At 31.0% G+C, this 25,180-nt stretch overlaps 1 protein-coding gene across 1 annotated transcript in view; it reads right to left on the reverse strand.

Annotated features, from left to right (window-relative positions):
- The window catches only part of LOC139487862 (UPAR/Ly6 domain-containing protein bou-like), a 51,395-nt gene that overhangs the window by 13,504 nt on the left and 12,711 nt on the right, over positions 1-25,180 (reverse strand). The window contains exon 3 of the mRNA XM_071273030.1: positions 12,511-12,672. Within this exon, the coding sequence (XP_071129131.1) occupies positions 12,511-12,672 (162 nt within the window). The remainder of the gene's footprint in view (positions 1-12,510; positions 12,673-25,180) is intronic.

Below are 25,180 nucleotides of genomic sequence, written 5' to 3' on the forward strand. Positions count from 1 at the left end.
TACTAAAGGATATTTCCTGAAGATATATAGCAGACCAGTGACACGTGCTACAACCTTTCAATTTCTAATCAACCAATATTTGGCTGCCTTATAATATTGTAAAGAAATCTCATTATTTATGAAGAAAAGCCATTGTTATATGTAATTGCGGTAGATTTAGGAAAAATAAAGCACAAAAATCGATATCAAAATTATTTTCTATCATCTCTGGCACAATGTAGATTTATTATGTGACCCGACAGCGTTAGTAAGCATCAGACCTGAAAGATCGCTACATTTGCAGTGTTATATTGCTTGATGATTTATTTATACAGATATAGCGATGATGCACTTGCATGGACGGTACATGTATTATTCAAATGAAGTGAATGATACATATAAAAAGAATCTACGAGTGCAAAGAAAACACGAATATTTTAAGTTGTTTTTTTCGATTAATATGTAACTAACGTATATCAAATTGTTCATTGTTTTTGTTTTTGTTTTTGTTTGTGTTTCACATTGTTTTTTATCCTGTGCCATTTTGATACCAACTAAACGATACATCATTCAATCAATCAGAGAACCCATTAACTTAGTAATTGTTTAATGGTTCATTTCGGGAAAATGAGCAATACTTAGGTTATCAGGAATACGTGTTTAATGAATATGTGTTAATAATTATATTTTCTTGTGTATATATTTCCCCGGATATTCTGATTATTCGTCAAAGATTTGCCAGAGTAACAACCAAGAAATACGGTACGAGTGTGCTATATGTCGAAGCAGTACGATAAGCTATTGTCGCTTATAGTAGTATATGATGGATAGTTGTTTTATTGGCAAGCAAACCACATCTTCTGTATGTTAAAAAATAAAATAAAAATGAAGATTTGGTATGATTGCCAATGAAAAAACTCTTCACAAGAGGCCAAATGACACAGAAATTAACAACTATAGGTCACCGCATGGCCTTCAACAATGAGCAATGTCCATATCTGATTTTTGGTGTGATTATTTTTGGTGGTTTTAATATTTCGTTGCAATATAACGTTGACTTACCTTTAAATCGATACAAGTAGCAATTACTGTTCTACAGTTAGAGTTACTAACGATGTCTATTCATTCTCGAAATTTAAAGGAACCACTTTTTCTTTTAAGAAGTTATAGATTCAGAGACAATAATTAACCAACTACGTGGCTTCTTGAATATTTTTTTCAAATTAACTCCTATGTACGAATTATCTGCTACTTGAATAGGAAGTGAACAGAGTAATATATATGAAATTTGAAACTTTACCTTTATAAAGATTCTTTAAAAATAAAATGTATCAAATATTATTTTACACTTACACGAAATAAAACGGCAACCTCATAGAACAATGTAATACAATAAAATTTTAGAGCGATCAGTGTTTTGTTTCACAATTCATCAACGTTTCATGTTTCCTCGGATGGTGATTAAATGTTTAATCATTAAAAAATAATAAATGCAAAATTTGTAACAACGTTTTTTAAAAGATCGTTAGAAAACATATTGTCAGTTTTCATCTTATAAATTAGTATTTATAAAGTGAAATGACACTTTTGAGATTTGAAAGCCGTGAAAAGAACGATTTCTATTGCGGATAAAGCTTTTGTATGGTTTCTCGAAACCCACATAAAAATTTTGCAGTGTTTATAACATTATTGAACAGTTTTCTATAGTTAAAATCAATACTATAGTCAGTAACTGATACATTGAAATAAATTGCGTATAAAACATAATTTGGCTCAATTTGCTGATTTATTCCACAGAAGTGAAATTACAGTTGATTGTTTTCCTGATAAAAAATGTCTAAAACTGTTTTAGAATCAATTCTTGGGTATATCTGCCAAAATCTGTTCTAGATTATCTGACAGATCATTCTTCAAGGTAGAAATTTCAAAACTATTTTAGGGCAAAGTTGTCAGATGTTTTTTGAAGGTAAATTTTAATTGTTGATAACTAAAGTACTTGTACGTAGCTTTATTATCCAATTTTCTATCATGAAGATATTATTACAAAGTTTAATAATGCAGATTCTTAAAATAATTGCTTATACGCTACAATTTTCTGTCTTTCGTCAATTTGGGTAACAAGATAAGTGTATACGAAGACTGGATCATTATATCAGACGTCACGTTTGAACTTAATAGAAAGGCTCACTTTAGTTAAAAGGTTTTCCCTATAAACCTATTGCAGTAGGTATATTATAAATGATCTATTAACTAGTGCCATATATATAGACTATTTAGAGAAAGGTCAAAGGTGAAGAAGTAACTCCTACATTCATTAAGAATTTTTAGGATGTTTTTGATAATTCAAATAGTGATTGAGTTTTTAAAAAATATCGTTTAAAAGCATTTCTGTGGTGTATGTTTTATGTCATAGATGAAAAAATCAATCGAGTAACATTTTTATCAAAACCTTATTTTCCTTCTGTAATATAACGTCGAGTTAAGTTTTTCCAAAAGAACAAGTTGAATTTGATCATACATTAGAGTTCTTGGCATATTTTCAAATCTTTTGATATAGTGTTCTATTCCGTTACATGAAGATGTCATTAAAAATAGAAATATGTATATAAACCGTCTATGAACTCGTCATTGCACCAGCACTAAAATATTGTATGCCAGCCGAACGTATTGTCTACAAAAGGCTCATCACCGTCATCAGTAACGTGACACTCGAATCAAAAAAGTTGAAACGGGTTAATAAAGTACAAACTTGAAAAATGTAGAGAACCTACAATTCCGGAAGGATTTGCCAAAAACAATTAAGTTTAACTATTCTAAGGGTAGAAAATCATTAGTATTTTCAAAAAGGTAAATTTTCAGTTAATTCATGATAATGACTATATCAGTTATAATTCATATCAACACAGAAGGGTTGAAACGGGTTAATAAACTACTTGGCTTTATGATACTTTCAGGGATGGACCCTTCGCTAGCAGTGGCATCCACTTGTAAAATAAACTCATCGCAGATATAAGAACTAGAATCGCTTACGCCAGATGCGAGTTTCGTTCACAAAAAAAATCAACAAAGGCCAAAGGTTTTAGAGTTTATGAGAGTGTTAGCCCGATTAGCAACACTTAAAAGAAACCTAGATATTAAGGATAGTTCAATAGGATATCTTTCAATAATAGTCAATTCGGCAATTTAAACTTATTTTATGATAAACGGTGAAAAATGTTGGATATTAAATTTCCTGTAATGACACCTTGGTGTAAATAATAAGATTTGTTTCTTATATACAAAGTTCAACATGTCTAATATGAAAAAAATAAATGTCCATGAATTTGTATAATATTGAATGAAGTACTAAATGCTGATTACACTCAAAGTATCCTTTAACTAAATGTATAGAAAAGTGATACTACTAAAAAATCCATCTGTCATTTCTATTCGAGAAAAGAAGTTATCTATAGCAGCTATATTGCATCTGGAGTATAAATTGTTTTAGTAATTTCAGTAATTTTGCATTGGACTTTAAAACCGTTACACTAGTGTGCAAGAACGAAATTCAAACACATGTTATCTTGTTGTATATTTTATTTTTTATCAAGTCATGATAAAATTTTCCTTTATATATTTTTGACTGCGGTACATTATGTTATATAATAGTTATAATAGCTGTATTTGTCCCACTGTATAAAAGCAACTTCTTTCCATACCCGTGACAATAATTATATTTTTAATATGCTTTATCAGGCTTAGACAGAATGCATCGCTGAGGCATAATTGTTTATTTCTAAACTAGTGAAGCAGTCTTAAAAGTAAGTTCCAAAGTTTCAATTCAAGTTAATTGTGAAAAACGACTGCACACGACTAATTAATATTGCACATTTAAAAATCGTTCATTCCAACCTTATTAGGTATAGAAAGTTTCCTATGGCAGTCAGACTACTACAACAATTACCTTTTTAGTTATTTTAGTTTGTTATTTTGGATTACTTTATTATCCGAGTTAAAACAGTTATACTTTTAATGACAAGGTCAATGCTAATAGTATTACCACACATCAAAATGATTGCACCATCTTAATATGAAATAAGTTGATAGCTTCATGTCTCTTTCATTCAGATTACTTCCTAGAAATCGCGTTTACTGTTGCTAACAATTACTAAAGTTATTTGTTTGGTCAGTATAATCCATGAAATAAGAACAATGTAAAAAGTATATAAAAATACTGAAAGATAAAAAAACAAAAAACAAGAGGAAGTCCATAAAAACTCCAATCAACTATCAGAATGGATGTAATACAACTGTTATGTTCCTAACTCAGTACAAGCGTGAATTAATATATAATGTTAAAGGATAATCATTTAGTACAATCAATTTGGAGTTCAGTAGAGTTTTTTTTACCAAGATTTTCTAATTTTAGATTACAATAAATAACATATTTATAGTATCTCGGATCTCGTCACCACTTTTGACAGCAGAAATAATTCTGATTTTAAACAACCACTCCTCGTTATATTTATTAGAGTGTTAGGTCACATTAATTTACTGATCCATACAAATGGGAGGTCAGCTTATAAAATAAGATTTTTCTAAGTCTCTATGGAAGCGTTTCGGGAAAAATGAGGACAAATATACCGTCAGCCACTTACTGAAACACTTAAATGTATTTCAATTATAGAAGACGGCAGCAATAGTATAATCTAATTGATAAAACCCAACAAACAGTTCATACGTCGAAAATATCGTTATTCTTAACTAGAAGAATGAGGACACATCTGAAAAAAACTAAATTTGCACAGAATAGCTTCAAAATTTAGTCAGACTACTTTAGCGCATTCATTTGCTCTCAATCAAATATTTGTTATTATCATTTTCAATTTTAGCATTGCTAATAAAATTACTGTTATTGTGTTTGTCTTTTAGAATATGAACAACGGATGTATGAATTACGTATATTAAAAGCTAAAGATAAAAAACTGCAATTGGGAGATATATTCTTAACATCCAGGCGCTGCGGCAATGTTGCTACACAGAAATGTTAATTTCACATTGTGGGTCTTCAATGCTCTACAACTTCGCGTATTACTAGTATGTTTAGCCTTTTGAACCCTTTTGCGAGCGTCACTTGTGAGTCTTTTGTTCACGAAACACCCGACTGGCGTATAAAACGTCGAGTCTGGTATCTATGGTGAGTTTATCATAAAGTGTATTATTTGTCAGTAAACCCACCAAAATGTTAGCGGCTGTAATCTCAGTTTTAAACCATATGAATGACAAACGACGATAATGTGTTGCAAATATAAAACATTCGAGTTTTTTCTGAAAATTTTCAATTGTCAGGATTCGACGTCATTTCCCCTACGTACAATTTTATCGCATGTTCGTAAATCAAGTTCACCTTGATTATGCCCCAAGCCCGACTAGATCTCAAAATATAATATTGGTAGACTGAAGACATTTATATACAAATATATGTTTGCAATAGACTCTCCAGTATTAATTATTTGACCACTTGACAACCGAGACCTTTCACTTGATTAGGATTGGGCAATTTTATAGATTATTACTTTTGACGTGTTCATTCTAGTGATCAGTCTTTTTTTTTTGTATTATAATCTCAACAAATGAATTGAATTACAGAAAGTTGGGATAAAATTTTAATCTGCCTAAAAACTGTTTTAATGAAAACCTACACTTTCACAATTCTTTTGCACCCCCTATCCAATGTATCATTGACTGACATTTAACGGTATTTTTGAAGCTTTAAAAAATCGGCACAAGTGTGACTGACAACGCTAAAGGGATTTTTCAAAAGTGTTGACTTTAAATCCAGAAAAATAATTATATTCTAAAACCTAAAGATTCTACGAATCCATACTTCAAACAGGATAACCGTTTATACTTCTCAACTGAAAAAGAAGATTTCATGTGTGCATGACTTAATTCAAAATGTTTGGCTGAAAGTATCATACTTAAAAGTGCATAAATGTACAATTAGCAACAGGTGATTATGAAATATCTTAACAAAAATGTGAACTCAGTAAAATCAAAGAGAATGAAATGGGCAAAATGTCATCTACAAGTAATGTAGCGGACACACTATAGAGACGTTTTAAACCGCTTAAACAAGTAAACCATAAGCTCATGTTTTGGACAAATTAAGTTAGGAATAACAGGTCATTGACAATTTATATGAAACCCTGCAACTACTACAATGACACTAAACAAAGCAAAATCCATATCAATCAAAGGTCTGATTTCAGTTCCCCCACGATTTCATACACATATGAATAACATAGTATGTCTTTGTTCCACTGGATACCATAAACTGTCCTTACAAGCAACGTTGTACTGCTTGTTTTGCTAATCTCTCTTAGAAACCTCTATTTGATATACTAACACATATTTAATAAGCATTTTAACGTTGAAAGTTAAGAAGATACTATAGTGGTGTCTACAAAATTGATGTGATTAGAACACATAAAATCTTTTATGTCCTGAATCTTGTGTATCTTCGAGCTTTTTCATCGTTGATATAAATATTCTGCATCCAAATTATGTAGTATTTTTTTATTATTAGAGCTGCTGGGTTGCTGTCTCATTGACGTTTATCCGACATCCATCTGTTATTCATTTTAAAAACTGATTGAGAAATGAATTCTTATTTTGTTAAGGGCATACGATTCAGTTTCGATCCAATATTGAATTTTGTAAGAAAATATGCATACAAGCTATTTTTTACCTAAGCAATTAATCAGATTATGTAATAAAAAATATACCTTCATGTACACCTTTAAGAGATAAAAATGGGTCGACTTTGAAATATTTATTCAAAATTTGTTGATTAGATAAGAAAATAGTGGTTCGTTTAAAATTTACGTTCCTGCGTTCTACTGATGACGTCACAAACAGTACTTATTTCTACTTTCTACGAAAAATCAATGAAAATTGGTATATTTTGCATAGATTATTTGACAGGAAACATAGAGTGTATATGTCGACAAAAAAAATCTTTTAACACAATGTTTGTAATGACATTTGACATATTTTGCTCGAATATTTAGTTTGTCGACGCCTGCGCTCTATGTTACCTGGTCCTAAGTTTGGTTGAAATCCTGTCAATTTTGTATATTTTTGTTAAAATCTCGTATTTTAACCTATTTTGGATGTAGAAATTAACGCTTTAGAATAACACTTTGACAAACATTGTTCAATTTTACTTTTTAACATGTCTTTTAGACAACTTAAAACATACTTCATCTTGTACCATTCAATTCTATAGTCGGGGCCAAAAATGACCCTTACCGAACTTACTCCTTTCCAATGTTGACTTTTTCATTAAAATTGGTACTAATAATCTACATGTGTAATCAACTCTAATGATATTTAAAAAAGAAGGGTCAATGTACTCGTTTTATCAATTAAATCAGTTAAAATCATGAAAAATAGCCGAAACATGCATCTTTTCCAGATATGTCACAGTTTGACGTCGCAAAATTAACATCTAACGTTAGCAACCTCATAACCTTCCCTGTAACTGTATCGTATGCCCTTTGAGTAGAGGCTTTTTCAACTTTAAATTGTCATTGGAAAGGGACACATCTTACTAGTACTTTTTTTAAAAATTGACTAGAACAATTAATACTCTCACGCCGTTATCATCAAAGTTTCTTGATTTTTTTTTGTTTATCATATACATGTTCTGTTTAGAGAACGTGTTTTCAGTATCCATTAGACGAGATTATGGGTAAACATTCTTCGTCTGCTCAATGATGTTCCCTATTCTTATGACTCATACTTTGTACAAGGAAAGCCCACAGAAAGTTAAAAATAATCAGTTGTTTTACTTAAATAATCATTCACAATATAGTGGAAGCCCTCTCACTTAATAATTCAGAGTATTGTACTTTGTTGTTAGCATGTTTAACTATACTTCAAATAAATAAATACCAAAGATACACTGAAATATATTATTCAAGATATCGAATACATTGCCATATGCTGTTAAAACATTAAAAAAAAGATGAGTTCTGACAGGCTACGAGAGAGTTGGTGTATTTATATGAAGAATGAATACCTTAAGGGGGTTAAGCTGATAAAAAAAGACTTTCGTTTTTCATGTAAAGTAAAAATTATGGAAATGTTTAAATGGAGATTAATTGCACGAAATCAATCTTTGTATAAAACAACAAGCCTATTGCAATTCAAAAACTACCTCATTGCATAACATCTAGTTCAAATATATCGGATATAGAATAATCTGTTCTAATGGAGTGGTATATATCATGCATACTGGAAATAATCAAATTACTAGATCTCATAAACATGTTTAACCCCGCCGCAATTTTGCGCCTGTCCCAAGTCAGGAGCCTCTGGCCTTTGTTCGTCTGTATGATTTTTAATTTTAGTTTCTTGTGTATAATTCGGAGGCGTCCATTATCACTGTACTAGTATACATATTTTTAGGGGCCAGCTGATGGACACCGACGGGTGCGGGAATTCTCGCTACATTGAACACCCATTGGTGGCCTTCGGCTGTTGTCTGCTCTATGGTCGGGTTGTTGTCGCTTTGACACATTCCCCATTTCCTTTCTCAATTCTATTTAGTTTTTCACCGAGATATCAAAACAGATATATTTGATAAGACATTTAACACATTTTTTGGCATTACTGATTAATCTTATACCAATGAAAATTATGACATCAATTAATTCACAATTTATTAATCAAATGTCAAAAGTTTTTAGACTCTAAATAAGTAAGACTGTCGTTCCCTTTTTCGCAAAAGACTGCTTTTATATGGGTGGATGTCTTTATCATGCATGCACGAAAGTCAAGATGATAATTTTGGTATATTCCATCTTCTTTTTGGTTCCCGAGCTCTGTCAATATGGAGATCATGGCAAGAGTCTATCTGATTTGAGTGTTAAAATATGATATTAAATATAAGATCTGTTTCTGAACCTACACAAGGAATCTTATTAAACGCTATTAAAAGCTCAACAGGCATTTACCCGTTTACCAAATAAGGCCCTAATACAGCGAAAAATATTTTTTTTTACCACAGTTTGTAAAAGCAATTATTTAATATTTGGGAAAACAAAATAATTGTATAACAGTACCCTTACATTGACTGTAGCTTTACACATACTCATACATGTACATTTTGTGTTATATATTTGGTCTTATTCTATTTAAATGTTAAGGTCTTACTTTAAACCAAATGTTTATATCATTTAAATGGAAACCTGTAGAGATTTTTTCTCAATCTGATAATGCACCTGTATGACAACATCTGTGAATCAATATTTCTGGATTAACCATTTTTCCTGACACTGAACGGTGATGCGATATAACAGCACACCGCTTCATTGAAATCAAGTGATCGGATTCAAATTAAATGAGATTACTTTAACATACAGGCTGCCGTAAGACGTAATGCTCTAATGAATTGCTTTAGTAGAACAATCGATAAACCTGCACAGAAAATCTCCAGGAAAAAAGATCTAGCTATACATTGATTGTCAATCGTACTTGTTAGCTTAAAAGTTTATTTGCATCGGTTGTTTTTGGGAAATAATGAAAAACCCAAATGTCCGGAAAAATGCAATGCTTAAAGAAGCATTCATTTATACCAATGAAATGAGTAGATGATCATTCCTGTACACTTAAAAACTGCTTTATATGTTATTGTAATCGTCGTCTTTGTTCAATACCTACGAGAAGGTAATATCTTTAGAAACAACAGCTGATTCTCATCAGCTGAAGGTGGCTTTGTCATTAAGTTAGGGGTAAAAGTACAGGTTCTAGTCCCATTGGAAACAAAAATTAAAAGAGGGACGAAAGATACCAAAGGGACAATCAAACTCATAAATTGAAAATAAAGTGACAACGCCATGGCTAAAAATGAAAAAGACAAACAGACAAACAATAGTAAACATGACACAACATAGAAACTAGGGGTGATCTCAGGTGTTCCGGAAGGGTAAGCATATCCTGCATGTGGCACCCGTCGTAGTCAGACCTTCTCCAACATTGTTAGGTTGATTTTCTAGGCGCTATATATATATATATATATAGATGGGTGTTTTATATTAACCTCCTTATAAATTTGGTTGTTCGTGTGGCTGTTTCCTTGACGTATACTGCATGTTATTTATTCTTATATATATATTTTTTCTGAATATAGCACAACAAAGTAAAATCTGTAAATTTGCTGAAGCTTAGTTTTTTCTTCCTTCGCCGGGATAGGAACTCATTTTATTGCTATCCAGCGCTTTAGGCCACTTGGCCAACTGAACTGAAATATATCTCATCATTGTAACGATTTGGTATTAATACGTTGTCTATCTTGTTTCTTTTTCTAAAGAAACTCTTAACAATAAATGAGAGATTACTATTGGTGAACATGCTGCATGTTTATTCATTAGACCTGTTATAAAATGTGAAATTTCGATCAAATACTTAAGAGCAAAACAGACCTCTGATGTTATTTGACAACTTTTTCATTTGTATTCATGATCTCTACTGACGTGACATACCTTTTGTTTTCCAAACTTGTTGAAGATAAAAGTTTGGTTGTGTGGATACACATGATTTATGTTTAATTGTAACTCAATCTAGTGCGATTATTCTGGAATACCGTCCATCAACAAATGATATTGGTATTGTTTTCATTTGTATTTCAGTAATTAAGAGAGCCAATTAAGTATTACCATACTGTAACAATATTAACGTTTCAAAGTTTAAGTTTTAGAACTCATTTAATTGCTTTTGTGACCACTGTTTGCGATTGGGTATAACGACAACATCAATTCAGACTTGAATGACTTCTTCCTTCGTTAAGAAAAGTTACTTTGCAAATCATAAAATCTTTCAGTGAACACATGTCTAATTAGTTCATTAAAGTGAAGTTTTGTTTGGTATATCCCTTCTTCTTGAAGAAGTTATATAACAGACATGAATCAGCTAAACAAGATGTTGATACCAGTGTGCCTGATACGGATTAAATAATATCATTCTCTATATTTCATAAATCATTAACTTTCTTATTAATTATTTGACATTAATTTTTGTTACTGTAAATGACAACATGATATCTTGATCGACAATATTATGAGTTATTAACCAAACAACTACACTGTATACAATCTATAAGGAAAATGAAATAATTGGTTGGATTGCATAGATTTGCAAAGGAATTACAGTTCATTTGTTCTTTTCATAACTATTCTCTACAATTATTGGTCATGGTGAAATGCAAAATACCAAACTCTCATTCGTCGGTTTATTGAGTGGGGTGAAATGGAGGATCATTTTGGGAGGGGTTTTTTTTGTTGTTTTTTTTTAAATAAATTACACTGTGAATGAATGAAATCAAATAAAATGAGTAGCATGTATTAAAATTACAAAACGTATAATCAGTGTGAATGCTTTCATTAGGTGGCAGTATTATTTGTAACGAAATATTATTTTGGTTTTGATTGTATTGTTATTTTTTGTTTTGTAATTATCTATTATTCTGCTATTATTGAATCAATGAAATTTTTGCACATATACATTTTGAACTCATCTATGAATCCTTTGTTAATTCACTTATCGAGATTAAAAATAAGTGAGAGCAACTAACTAGCTCAACCGCAAAATAAATCATATGTGTGTCCCCAGTCAGGAACATTATCAATTGATCCCTCACATGAATTTTGGTATGTTGTGCCATTAATTGTTGTCTCATGAACGTAGTGTATGTATTTGACATTTCTTTTATCTATACCAAGTCTGCAAGTTGTGTTTCTCCTGCAGTAACGTAATATGTCTATTAAAAGAAGTTAAAAAAAACGTCCATATTTGTGTTTACGATATTTTATTCAGGCTTAGAAACTTCAGGGGGAAAAAATAAGATGAATAATAACGCGGATGTTTGTATGCAAATCAAAGTAGTGTTGTTTTCAGTGAAATGCAAAGATGTAATACATACACTTTCTGCTGTTATATAACAGACCAAAAGCTTTCTCGTACAATGAATAAAACCAGATTTATTCAATAGCGTGGTCATTTACCATTAAATCAAATACTTTTTTATATTTGTTTATATTCTTAATTCAGTTTCGCTATGCAAATGTTTAGCCATTAAAATATATAATGTCAAACCTTCATTTATCCCACGCTGTTTCCTCTTATTGTAGAATAATTAGAGGTACCGTGATGCATTGCTGTTATGTCAATTCCTTACGGATATAATTTTGTTTTTATAATCATAAAGTCAGTTTAGTAAATGGGTTGTAATGTTATATGTCTTAATAAAGGAAGAAGTGGACGTTATACGCCTTAGACAGAAATGCAAGTCTTCAAAACTGGACTTTTATAACGTCAATTCTCTTTCGCTTGATGTGCATTAGTTCAATTTGATCATGAAACATATAATTCATTACAATTTCAATTATTTCAGATTTGCGTCAATTATTTAGAAAAAAATAGTTTGTACTTGACAGTATTATAACATGGACATAATGATCGTTAAGGTTTAAAAAAAAAGTAAAATACCTCTCACTCCTTTGAGCTTTATACAATGAGTAGCCTTGAAAAAATCGAAGTCACATTTTCGAGATATATAGATCGATGTTGCTAGGTTCTTTTTAAATCCGTCCATGCATAGTTTGTTATCTTTATCTAGAGATGTGCACACATAGCAGTCTATAGCATCAACTGAAAAAGATAAATAAAAAATATGTTGAATCACATTACAGAAACTCATAATCGGAATGCATTACTTAACCGAATGTCTTCGTGTACAGATAGTTTTTCTTAAAGCTCTTCATCAACACTTTTGATTTTGAATGAATCGGAAATGTATTATATGGTTTATGAAAATATGAGTTTAAAGTCCAAACTCTGTCCTCAATTTTTATCCAGAAAGTGTAGAAAAATTATCAGAAAATATAAAAAACTTAACTGAATTTTGCTATTATTTTATTTTTCATTCCTGCAAAAACAAAATGAATGGACTGATGAAAATGCCCATCAAAATCCAGGGCAGCTTCTAATTTTCTGAAACATAAACTACATTTAACTATAATCTAGGTTCAGCCATGCCTTATAACTTTCCTAGTTGCTTTCGTTTGTCTGAATTCAGAGTGGAATTTGTTAACACGGCCCTTTTCCTTTAGATGAATCCTAAATAGCATTGGTTAAAAGAAAACACAAATCTTCCAAACAACGCACCTCAGGAGAAATTCAAGAAGGTTCAGACCAGCAAATCAACACATGACAAACGGAATGACATCATTGAACCTATTTAAACTACTTTCAACATTAACAATTTTTATACATGTAGTTTAGCAATTGGCAATAAGCATAATAATAACATGCATGTGCGGATTTTTCGTTCGAGAGTATTTTAGTTTAATGAGAACATCAAGTGAAAACATGAAGACATAAACAAATCAGTATACGGCATTTGTTTCCTTAATTAACCATCACACAAATGTTTAATTTTTTTCCCATTTCATTTAACAGCGAATAGACCCCACAAATCAAAAGATTTATAAGCGGAAATCGAAGATATGTCTGTATTGGTCTATGAATCATAGATGTACAGTTTTGCACTTAAAAGGCCCATAAAAGTATTGTTTTAAGAACATTGTCAACTGTCGAATCAAGTACCTTCATTTTAAGCCTATTCAGAAAACTCTTTGATGTTGATACTTATTACCATAAAAGTTATTAAACGGTGCGAATATAAACAACAGGTCGATTTGTAAAACCTTTCAGATGTCTTTGTGTTTGAAATAAACTGTGGAAGCGTTTTAACTTATGATCCCAGACTTAAATAATAAATACCTATAATAACCTGCAAAGAATAGCATAGAATAAAATACGGGTTTCTATAATATGATAACATTTTATCCAGGTTTATTATAGGTGATTGAATTGATAATCTATCGACAATCAAAATTATGACAAAGCTGCATCTCAAATTGCATATTTCTCATTTCAGCTGACTTAAAAGTCTATTTGCGTCCTTCGTGTGATGTAAAGATTCACTTAGCTTTCTTTTTCAATGGTAGCAACCATACAATTTTAAACTAAACCTTGTATAAATAAAACTTTTGGTGTCTCTTATCAATGATAGAAATTATTCTATAATTTTCATTTTGGTTACTTTGTGATCATTTTTCTCCCTGTTTCATGCAGCCAATGTTTGTTTGATTAATCTTGATGCTTGATAGGTTTGCGATATTAAATGATGTTATATAATTATAATCCTTTTGAAGATGATTTTACTAATATTTACATTCAACTACATTTATAGTAGAGACATTTAAATAAAGACTCCATTACACTTTAAAAAGGATTTCAAATAAAGGCAATAGTAGTAAACCGCTGTTCAATTGTCATAACTCGATTAAAATGAAACGCATCAACTATAAGAAGAAACAATACGGAACAACAGAAATAGTGAACTGCTACAAAAACAATCGCCGACATACATAGAAAAGGACTATGTGATTACAACTGCCATATTCATGACTTGGAACAGGACATTTTAGGACAAAATGGTGGCAACAATTTTTCTCCTAGACAACATAACATTTTTGCTCTTGAAATAAAATTTTACATTATACTACTGCCTGAAATTCTTACTAAGTTGGTAGCATGTATTCCTTTATTAAGTAAGATTTATGGCAAATGCTGTTTAAAATTGATTGTTTATTCTTTCTGTTTGCAAACAAATAGTAACTTTCCTAAATTCCATCCGTACGTTTTCTGAAAACAGCTTCCTTCGTTGTGTCATTTAATAATACCTTACTTATTAATCATACAACGAACTCTTTCATTAAAAATACGCGGTTAACGTCTTCCGAAAATGTCCAACAACCCCGATGAAATTGAATTATATGTTGTTTAAAACACTTATTAATTAATAAGATCGCTTGTCATGATTCAAAACCAAAATAAAATGACTGCCGCTCTACATATACCGTGTTTGATTTTCAAATCGATTTGAAAAGAAAGGACATATGATGTGTTGCCAGACAATATGCTGGATTAATCTATAGAGTAACATAGAAATACAAAAGATGTGGGGTTTTCATCAATGACACAAAATCAGTATATGCACACTAAAAAAAATATCATTGGCTCCTAGTATTCGACGTCTTCATAAATAACATACTTCTACTTAAAAAATGTGATGTACATATATATCAAAGGGTATGTAAATAAAAGACAAATAAACTCTTCAAAAATAACAGGATTGAACTTTTGTGTTTGTGTTAGACGCGCATTTTGTCTACAAAAGACTAATCAGTGCCACTCGAATAAAAAAAAAGAAATCAAAAGGCCAAACAAAATACAAGCTTAAAGAGAACTGATGACTAAAGATCCCTAAAAGTTTTTCCCAAATGCAATCCTGATGTAGAAAAGCCTAAGTATTTCAAAAATTCAAAATTTTGTAAACAATCAATTTATAACATGACCACATGAATGATAATTCATGTCAACACAGAAGTGATAACTAATGGGCTGGTGATACCCTCGGGAAGTAAAAACACCAGCAGTGTCGTCGACCAATTGGTTGTAAATAAACTAATCATGAATACCAGGATTGAAATTTTGTATTTGCGCCAGATGTGCGTTTCGTCTACAAAAGACTCATCAGTGAATCTCGAATTCAAAAAGTTAAAAACAAAAAAAGGCCAAATAAAAAACGTAGTTGAAGAGAATTGAGGACTTAAAAGTCCTTACAGTTTTACCAAATACAGCTAAGGTTATCTATTCCTGAGGTAGAAAAGCCCTAGTATTTAAAAAATTTAAAGCAATGTAAACAGTTTATTCTTAATAATACCATATCAATGATAATTCATATCAACACAGAAATGATGGACCTAGTTCCGAAAATAGTGTAAGCAAACAGTACAATATGAAAAAATTATCTTAAAATTACGATACTACACTGTATTTAAGTATACCTTTGCAAAGGCAAAGTACAAATATAATCACACGGTTGAATGATACAATTAGTCTAATTTAACATTAAAGGTTGGCACTCAAGCAGCGTAAAAAACTTGGTTACCAAGAGGAGTAGGTTAGTTACGCCAAGCCGGCCTCCAGGTGCAAGTGAAATTTAGTTATGTTACAAACGCGGAAAAGAGCAAAAGTCTTTAGCTAAGACAAAGATTTTCCAGATACTAAGCTATGACAGCAAAAGAATTTGTTTACTTTATGGTAGCACCTTAACATTAAATGTAAATATAGGAAACAGTAGTATACCGCTGTTCGAAAGTCATGAATCGATTGAGATAAAACAAATCCGGGTTACAAACTATAACTGAGGTAAACACAACATCTATAAGAGAAAGAAAACGAAACATCAGACACACTGAAGTGCAAAAAGTGTAAAGAAAGACAATAGATTATTTGTGTTAAGGTTGCACTATAGAAAACTGTTGTCATATTCCTGATTAGGTAAATGCGTTTTTCGAAGGAATTGATTGGTTAAACTTAGTTTTGTAGAAAGCTAAACCTTGTATAACAGTTGTGTGTTTGTTTATTTGCAAACAAGTCGTTTCAAGCAAGGAAGAAACTTACTTTACACTGACAACATATGTTTCTCTTTGTCTTATTATTGTTTAAGTGCTGTCCGTGATAAACATTGATCTTTGCCAATATAGTGCCGGCTTTAGCGTAGCCATGAGAATACTTTGTACGAAAAACCCTAAAATGTTGTAACAAAATCTCAGATGAAAATAAACTTCGATTGCATAGGTGTTGCTTGTCCCATTTGTTACTTTAAACTAATACTTCGATGCGACAACTACTGTTTAAATACACTTAAAATAGTTACGTGATCTCCGAATAATTGTTTAAAGTTGTTAGGTATCGTCCATTAGGTTAAACTTGACACCTCCCTAGCATTAACCAATATAATATAATGCCTTGACGCTACCACAATTTATCTAATGTTCCGGATATAAATTAGTCTGGGTTCATTTGATAGTAAATTGTCTATGAACAGAATGGAAATATCCAATGTACATTTATCTTGTCCTGTCATCAGGCTAATGTTCCATATTTATCATAATTAAAGTATTTGTAAAGTTAAACCGATCCAATCCTCTTGGGATAAGTTGTAAAAGCAGATATGATTTTAAGTTCAGTTATTTCTAGACAGAAGATGTCAAATGTTGTCTGCTGTTTACACTGGTGCATGACTTTGTTATCAGCTTGTCCGTTTTCTTGTTTTGTGTTGATTCCGTCTTGTTTTGTCCATTGTATCTTGACATTTTGATTTTTAATTGAGACGCACCTGCTGATTAAATAATGATATCATGTAGCATGGCAATCCGTTGTTGAAACAACATAACATGACCTATCCGGTCAGATCATACAGGTTGCAAGATATCATTACTTACTTCAACTAGTTGCATTTCTTATTTAGTTCTTTAACCGTTTAACAGTTTAACTACAAAACATGTTGTACCAAAACGTGTGTATGAAAAATATTTGTCAGAAAATATATTACTCATATGGGCATTGTCTTATTGACACTCATACCACATCTTCCTATATTTATTAATATTCCTTCGTCATATAAGTTGATTATGTAACATTATTTTCAACGTGCGCCGTTAAATAGTTTATCAGGTAATTCTATGGGTAAGATTTCGAGAAATCGCGATGGAAAATATTGATTTCCAATAACCAGACTAAAGCATTTTTGGTTTTGTTTGGGAATAGGTGACTTCAATCATTACCATGTATCCTACATGACTTTATATTACTAGGAACAAGTTATTTTAATAACCGTAAAGCCATCAGCAGTGGGTGATTGTGTTAACAAGTTATATAAATAAAATTTATTAATGAAGCTAGCGGTTCCGTTTTCAGTGTTTTCTAATTACCTCCATCGATAATGATTTCATCATTTACCTTCATAATGATCCAATAAATTTTACTTTTAAGCTAAAAAAATATATGAAAATACCGTGTCTTATTTCCGCTGACGTCAATAGGTGGACTATCTTTAGTAAGTCAGCTTTACTTGTGCTTAATAGGATATTTTTTTAATATTTAACAATAGGTTCAGATTATTGTCTGTCACGAAACATAGTCTGTTTACAGAAATGAAGTATGAAGATGGCCTATTGGAATGCCCAGTATGAGATGAATGAAATGAGATGTGTTAACCAGACAGAATTCCAACAACAAAATACAACTAGAGAACAACTTACAGTTTTCAACAACTGACAGCTGTCTTATCAATATGACGATATCTTAATAGTCCCGTGTCCATATATTATGAGAAATTAAGCAGAAACAATAAAAGCTCTGTTAAGATGGCCAAATTCTCCAAGTATCGAAACCATTAAGACTGACAAGGTTTCTGACTTGGAAACAGAAACGGGAATACATGGCAGGATAGCACGGAGCATTGGCTCACACGAAGCTATTAAGGGCCCAAAAAATGACTAGTGTAAAACCATTCAAACAGGGAAACCAACGGTCTAATCTATAAGAAAACCAGAAACACTTGTGAACAATATCAACAAACGATAATCACTGAACAACAGGTTCCTTAATTAGACGGGTGGAAAAAAATGCAGCGTGTATAAAAGTTTAAACAGGCGCCAACCTTCACCCTTATTTGAATTAGGATCACAATATTACAACATAGAAAGACACTATAAAATATGAAAACATGAATAGCAAGATATTTGATAGACGTTTGAAGATTTTTGATTTGGGGAATTCAAGGGGACCTTAAGATTTTTCATGCGTTCTTTGTCACAAAGATACAAAGAAAGTCTGACATAAGCGTTAATTGTTGACGATATAAAAAGTATGCCTACAAGTTTAACTAAATTGAATATGTGCTGATTTGTCTTTAGTTTTAATGTTTGTCAGCATATAGTAGGATCGTATAGATCATAGACGATTCCGGAAGTGTCTAATCATATTCTCTTAGCTTGATTTCACATCATACTTAATACCCTTGTCACATGAACTGTAATTGAATTGTAACGTTTCTGTCTGTTCTGATTTTATCAATTTATTCCGCTAATTTTCGACGATTCTGTGACGTTTATTTTGTACGTATGAGGATAATGCTCCTGTATGCTATTGGTATAAACCTATAATTTGTTTTTCAGCATACATGTTTAAAGTCTCAATATTCTGGGTAGTTCGTCCTTCAACAGACCTTCTTCTTTTACATGATTCTTTTTAAAATAAATTCTTATATTTTCTACATAAAAAAATGCCTGTACCAAGTCAGGAATGTGACAGTTATTATTCATTCGTTTGATGTGTTTTGTCATTTGATTTTGCCATGTGATTAGGGACTACCAATTGAATTTTTCTCCGGGTTTAGTATTTTTGTGATTTTACTTTGCACTGAAATTTTGGTAAAAATCTATCAAATGTCTTTCTGTAGCCATATTAGACGTTTAGGTCATATACGATAATAAACAAAAGAGTTAACCCACCAAGTAAACATAAAGTCAAAGAGTCAAAGATTTTATTAATATAAAATCCAAAATCGGGATTGTCATCAGCACACAAACAAATAACGATACAATTATATGTATACAAAACTATAGTATATATGTTTAATATATCAATACAAACATAAAAGGAAATACAAAAAGATGTACAGAATTTTTCAATTTATTATTCTTTGTTTTCCCTTATATCGATTTAACTCAGGGGGTATGGTTTTACATAATAGTAATACAAATTGAATCTACGATACTGTAAGTTCTAGTAAAGATTGAATTTTTTGGGGGGAATGTATCTATATAGCTGTTGATTATGACTAACTTTTTGTAACAATGAACATCAATTTTTATTTTCAATTTGTATTGTTTTTAATCAAACAAGTGTTCAAAGAATGTATAGTTTGAAAAGTAAAATAAAAAAAAAACTGAACTCTGAGAAAAATTAAAACGGAAAGTCCCTAATCAAATGGCAAAATCAAATGATAAAACACATCAAACGAATGGACAACAACTGTGATATTACTGACTTGGTACAGGCATTTTCAAATGTAGAAAATGATGCATGAAAAGTATTTACACGTCAATATTAAATATATTAGAATTATTTTGGAACATCTAGATATCTAGCAGATGAAAAACTGCCGGCCTGAATTGTTACAAAACACTGTGCAAACGTATATATGAAATTGGGGACCAGGCAGATGTACAATTATCACCACCACTTCCCCCGTCCAAGAACAACAAATAAGCAGACTTCAAAAGACATGTCCACAATTCTATAACATAACTGTTCGTTGAATCACTCTCTCGAATACAAATACTGAATTTAAAAGATTTAACGAGATTTTCCAAACATACACGATGAGGCATATTGGGATTATTAGCGTGCAGAACACTATAAGTCAGTTTGTTCTGCTCACAAGGTAATAGTCGGGGGAAATCAGAAGAGCAAAATTCATGTCTAATTGATTAAGTTGTATATAAAAAAGAAACTACGGTAAAAAGATTTTTACTCGAAATGTTCGGCTTGTGGGTAATTTCATTATTTGCATTCTAAAATAATAATTGGTAAACTATCAATGCTTCAGATTGGAATATTACCTAGAGTGAATCTATAATGAAGTAGTGAATTGACTATACATTATGATACAATGGTAGAAGGGTTTTATTTGTACAGTGTATTTTTAGAGACAATATACACGGATTGTCGAAACCTTTACGTCTTTAATTTTCGCAAAATATCCAATAATATATATTGGATCATATAGTCATCAGAAAATTCCTTCACCTGTATACTTTGTAATACATGCAGTATAACTATTGAGTATGTAAAGTTCTGCAAAAGTTAGGGAACATATAGTTATTTAATGTGACATTTTTATACAATACATTTTATCAAACATTTTTTTGTCGTCTGAAGAGCAGATTGTAGATTCCAGAGAGAAAGGGTTAAGAGAGAAAAAGTAAAATCACAAAAATACCGAACGCCGAGGAAAATTTAAAACGGAAGGTCCCTAATCGAATATCAAATTCAAAAGCTCAAACACATCAAACGAATGGTAGCAACTGTCATATTCCTGACCTAAAATTTTGTCTTCTTTTATAGAAACCGAATTGTTCGTATTGGAGGTGTCTAATAGCCTTTTAACTGATTAATCAGAATGGGAAAACATAAATGTGCTTTATATACTCTAAGGTAGATATGATCAATAATTAATATCTTCAAATTTATTCTCCTTATAGCAAACAATTTCATATAACTTAATCTCTTATTTTTATTGTTTTACTAGAAGTTGATTTTTTAGGCGACACTGATCAACACATATGTATAAAAATGCAGATGCAGACAGCAAGTACTGAAAAAATACACCAAACAAACAAAAATTATACAGATGAACAACAAACAATAAAACTATTAGGAAAACTAATATAACAACTTTGAAATAAACAACATCAATACAAACGCCTTAATACGTTGTTTTTTTTCAAATGTGTGTGTAGTGATTTTGTGTCATGATTTAATAAGCCATGTGTTTTCATTTCTTTTCTATTATAATATTACTAGAAGTTTGCCTCTCGCGCTGTGTGGAGATAAAAAAGAATCAGAGCTTGTGGTGTAAACTTTTATATCTTTGCGCTAATGCATATTTATTCGTGAGATAACTTCTGGGGTTTCTTGTTTGTTACTCTGTTAAAAATTTGCAAACAATTGATCCGTACTGTATGTCTTATTGATACTATTTTCCTTCAAATGTATCTTACAAATGTCTCGATGTTGTCCAAATTTTTGTACAGTTTTTTACAGGGAACTGTCGGACACTTGATGAAAAAAATATGTGTTTAAATTCTTTACCAGATATAATCTATAATTGTTCATGTTATCCTGAAGCTATGGTCATCAAGAAAACATATGTAGCGTGGTCGACATCTAGCAAACAGCCTTACTGGTTATTGCAGTTTGATCAACGTTTTTAGTGTTTGTTGAAGACTTCTTAGTTACTTTGAGATGAAAAAACAGGAATGATAGCTCTTCCATATCTTCAGATATATTCACCTTGAGGATGTATTGATTTTTCGTCATAAATTGATCTACACATATACGCTGTTTTCCATTGAAATAGTTTCACAATGAAAAAGAAAAAACATTCAGCTAGTCATTTTGAAAACAACCAACAAACAAACAAAAAACTTTTAACTACCCAACAAATCATTCTATTATTTAATCACAAAGCCATGATCAACAGACTAAAAATCAAGTGACAGTGACTTACCATTGAAACTACAATGAAAAGCCATATTAAAAACACAAACAGGAAACTATTGTACACAAAAAAACTATACTTCAAAAACTGAACAAACATCAAACATTACTGAAAATTATAGATAAACGACAAAACCATAATAAAGAAAGTACAAAATACTGACTATAAAACAATAAACTCGACAGAGTTATGTTTCTGCACGTGTCAGTTGAATATTTTTGAAATGTTTTTCATTTACAGTAAATATTTAAATGTTCTGTCATTCAATTTGCATTATTAGGCAAATGATATCATAATCAAATATGTCTAGACGCGTAATGAGAACTTTCGGACAATATATCCATGACATCTCTGAAGAAATTTGACGAATGATTCGTGAAATGATGTTGACAAACACTGTATGTAGTCTGTAAAAGTGTTATCATTTCCAGTAAAATATAAATTGTACTTTTATAATTGGCTTTTCACATTATGAAAGTTGAAGGCCAAATTTAGAAAATTGCTAAGGGATTATTGGTACGTAAACATCAAATTGAAAAACAGAATAAGCACTTCCGGAAATTACAAATTAGAATTGCTAGTTGTATACAATACCGCTATTGGTTGTAAAAGATAAAGATACAGGTAGAAAGCTTAACCTTAAAAACCAATGGCTTTTTATATCAATAAGGAGATGTGGTATGATTACCGATGAGACAATTATACACCGGAGAGGATGTAAACAGCTATAGGGCACTACACAGCCTTTTAGTCCACTTTAGTTAACGAATTGCTGAAACATTAAATGTAGACACTGATCATTATTTTATTGCTCATTTAATTATCATCGCATTCTTTTTTTTTTAATTAAAAACCAGAATATACCGATTTAGCAATAAAAAAACGTATGTCCAATAAAAACAAACAACATCATTTCCAAAAGGAAAAACGACAAAGATACAAACAAAACTTAAAGAGGTTAGATAATATCTTATCAAGTTACTGGTGCAATTAGTCAATTAACGATATGTGTGTTATGCTTAAGTACAGGAATATAAGTGAACCTTAAAACCATTTGGGGGGGGGGGGGGGTCGTGTTGTTTATTCTTTAGTTTTCTATGTTGTGTCATGTGTACTATTGTTTGTCTGTTTGTCTTTTTCATTTTAACCATGGCGTTGTCAGTGTATTTTCGATTTATGAGTTTGACTGTCCCTTTGGTATATTTCGTCCCTCTTTTAAGGGAATATTACATTAACGGTATGTCCCTCTTTTAAAGGAATATTACATTAACGGTACCAATTTAACTATACAATATGCATATTTTGACAATTTTAAATGTCTCTTCAGTAATCAATCCTCGATGACAAAACATTTGAAAATTCAAAACCTAAAACAAACGTAGACGAGCTGAAATAGCAAAAACACAACATAGGAAAGCCAAACCAGGACAGGAAATCAGAGCTATGTATGAGGGGGATACATTCTTTAGTTGAAAATGAGAAGTGTTACGTAATACAAAAAATGGCACTTAAATGTCCAAAATAATTGAGATTGCAATAACCATAACAACAAACAACACCCGGCCTATCCGACAAAATACGAGTACAAACAAAACACAGCGTCCATAAAATAAGACACGAAGTCCATGTTTGCTACAGATGTTTTGACTTTGGTAAATGAAATAATATGCAACCAATAAATTCTTTTCAATGATAAAAAAAAAAACACGTTCACTACCAAATCTAATATAGCTTGTCTGCGATGTTTATCTTTTCTGAAAATGATTAAATTACGGTTTGTTGTTTATTCTATTGTCGCATCTGGTACATTTACACAATTATAAGGAATCAAAAAAGAGAAACCATTAGAACGAACGTCAAATATTTTTTAACCGTTAAGATATTTCATTATCTCTCAACTTGGAATTTTGCCCAATCGCTAGTATATACAATATGCAATACGTTGAAACTTTAATAAATTTTGCATGTACAAAATCTCCATACAAACAATAAATATCTTTAGGTTATTCTTTTTCTACAGTCAGTGAAAAAATAATCAATAATGAATAAATAATTGAAAGCAGCATGACAAAGCTGCTGACTCGCAGCAACTCTTGCACTAGATATCAAGAAAATTTTAATTTCAGATCACAATACATACTATAGAGTTTTATTATTGAAGTGTGAATAAGTTTAGAAAAAAAATTGTGTGAAAAATTTGCTAAAAATGAATAGCTCTTCAATTTAAAACTGTTGCAGATTGTTATTAACTGCAGAAACAAATTTAAATAACCAATACGAAACAAACTGTCAGTGTGGATATTATGTCTCATATTAATAACTTTCTTTGACTATCATTTATACTATAGTTATTTGTTCAATATAGAACAGGGTGTAAGCAGGATTTAAATATGATATTAGAAAACAACGTCAAAGAAACATGTATCACCAGCTAGAAGAATTTGCTTCGGCATAGACATGATTTGTAACATAATATACCTGTCTGATAGGAAGAAGAGGAGCAGGAGATACCAGGGGGACATCCAAACTCATTAATCGATAATAAACAGACAACACCATGAATAAAAAAAGAAAAAAAAGATTAATTAATTAACACTAATACTACTTTTGTTTATTTGCATAATACCAAAAATAAAATTCTTTACAAACAAGTTCATTTATTCACACAAATTGGCAATTCTTATCTTAAATTAATTAAATAGTTTGAGAGTTGTCTCATTGGCACTCACACCACATCTTCCTATATCTAATTAGTATGAAGCATTATCAATTATTGACAATGAGGGTAAGCTGAAAACAAAACTTTACGACAAAAGAGATGATTTCAGCTTTCCAATTGTGAACTTTCCATTTCTAAGTAGCAACATTCCAGCAGCACCTACATACGGGATATATATCTCCCAATTGATACAATATTCCCGTGCTTGCATTTCCTATCATGATTTTTTTGAT

This window comes from Mytilus edulis, chromosome 9 (assembly GCF_963676685.1).
Source record: "Mytilus edulis chromosome 9, xbMytEdul2.2, whole genome shotgun sequence".
Taxonomy (NCBI): Eukaryota; Metazoa; Mollusca; class Bivalvia; order Mytilida; family Mytilidae; genus Mytilus; species Mytilus edulis.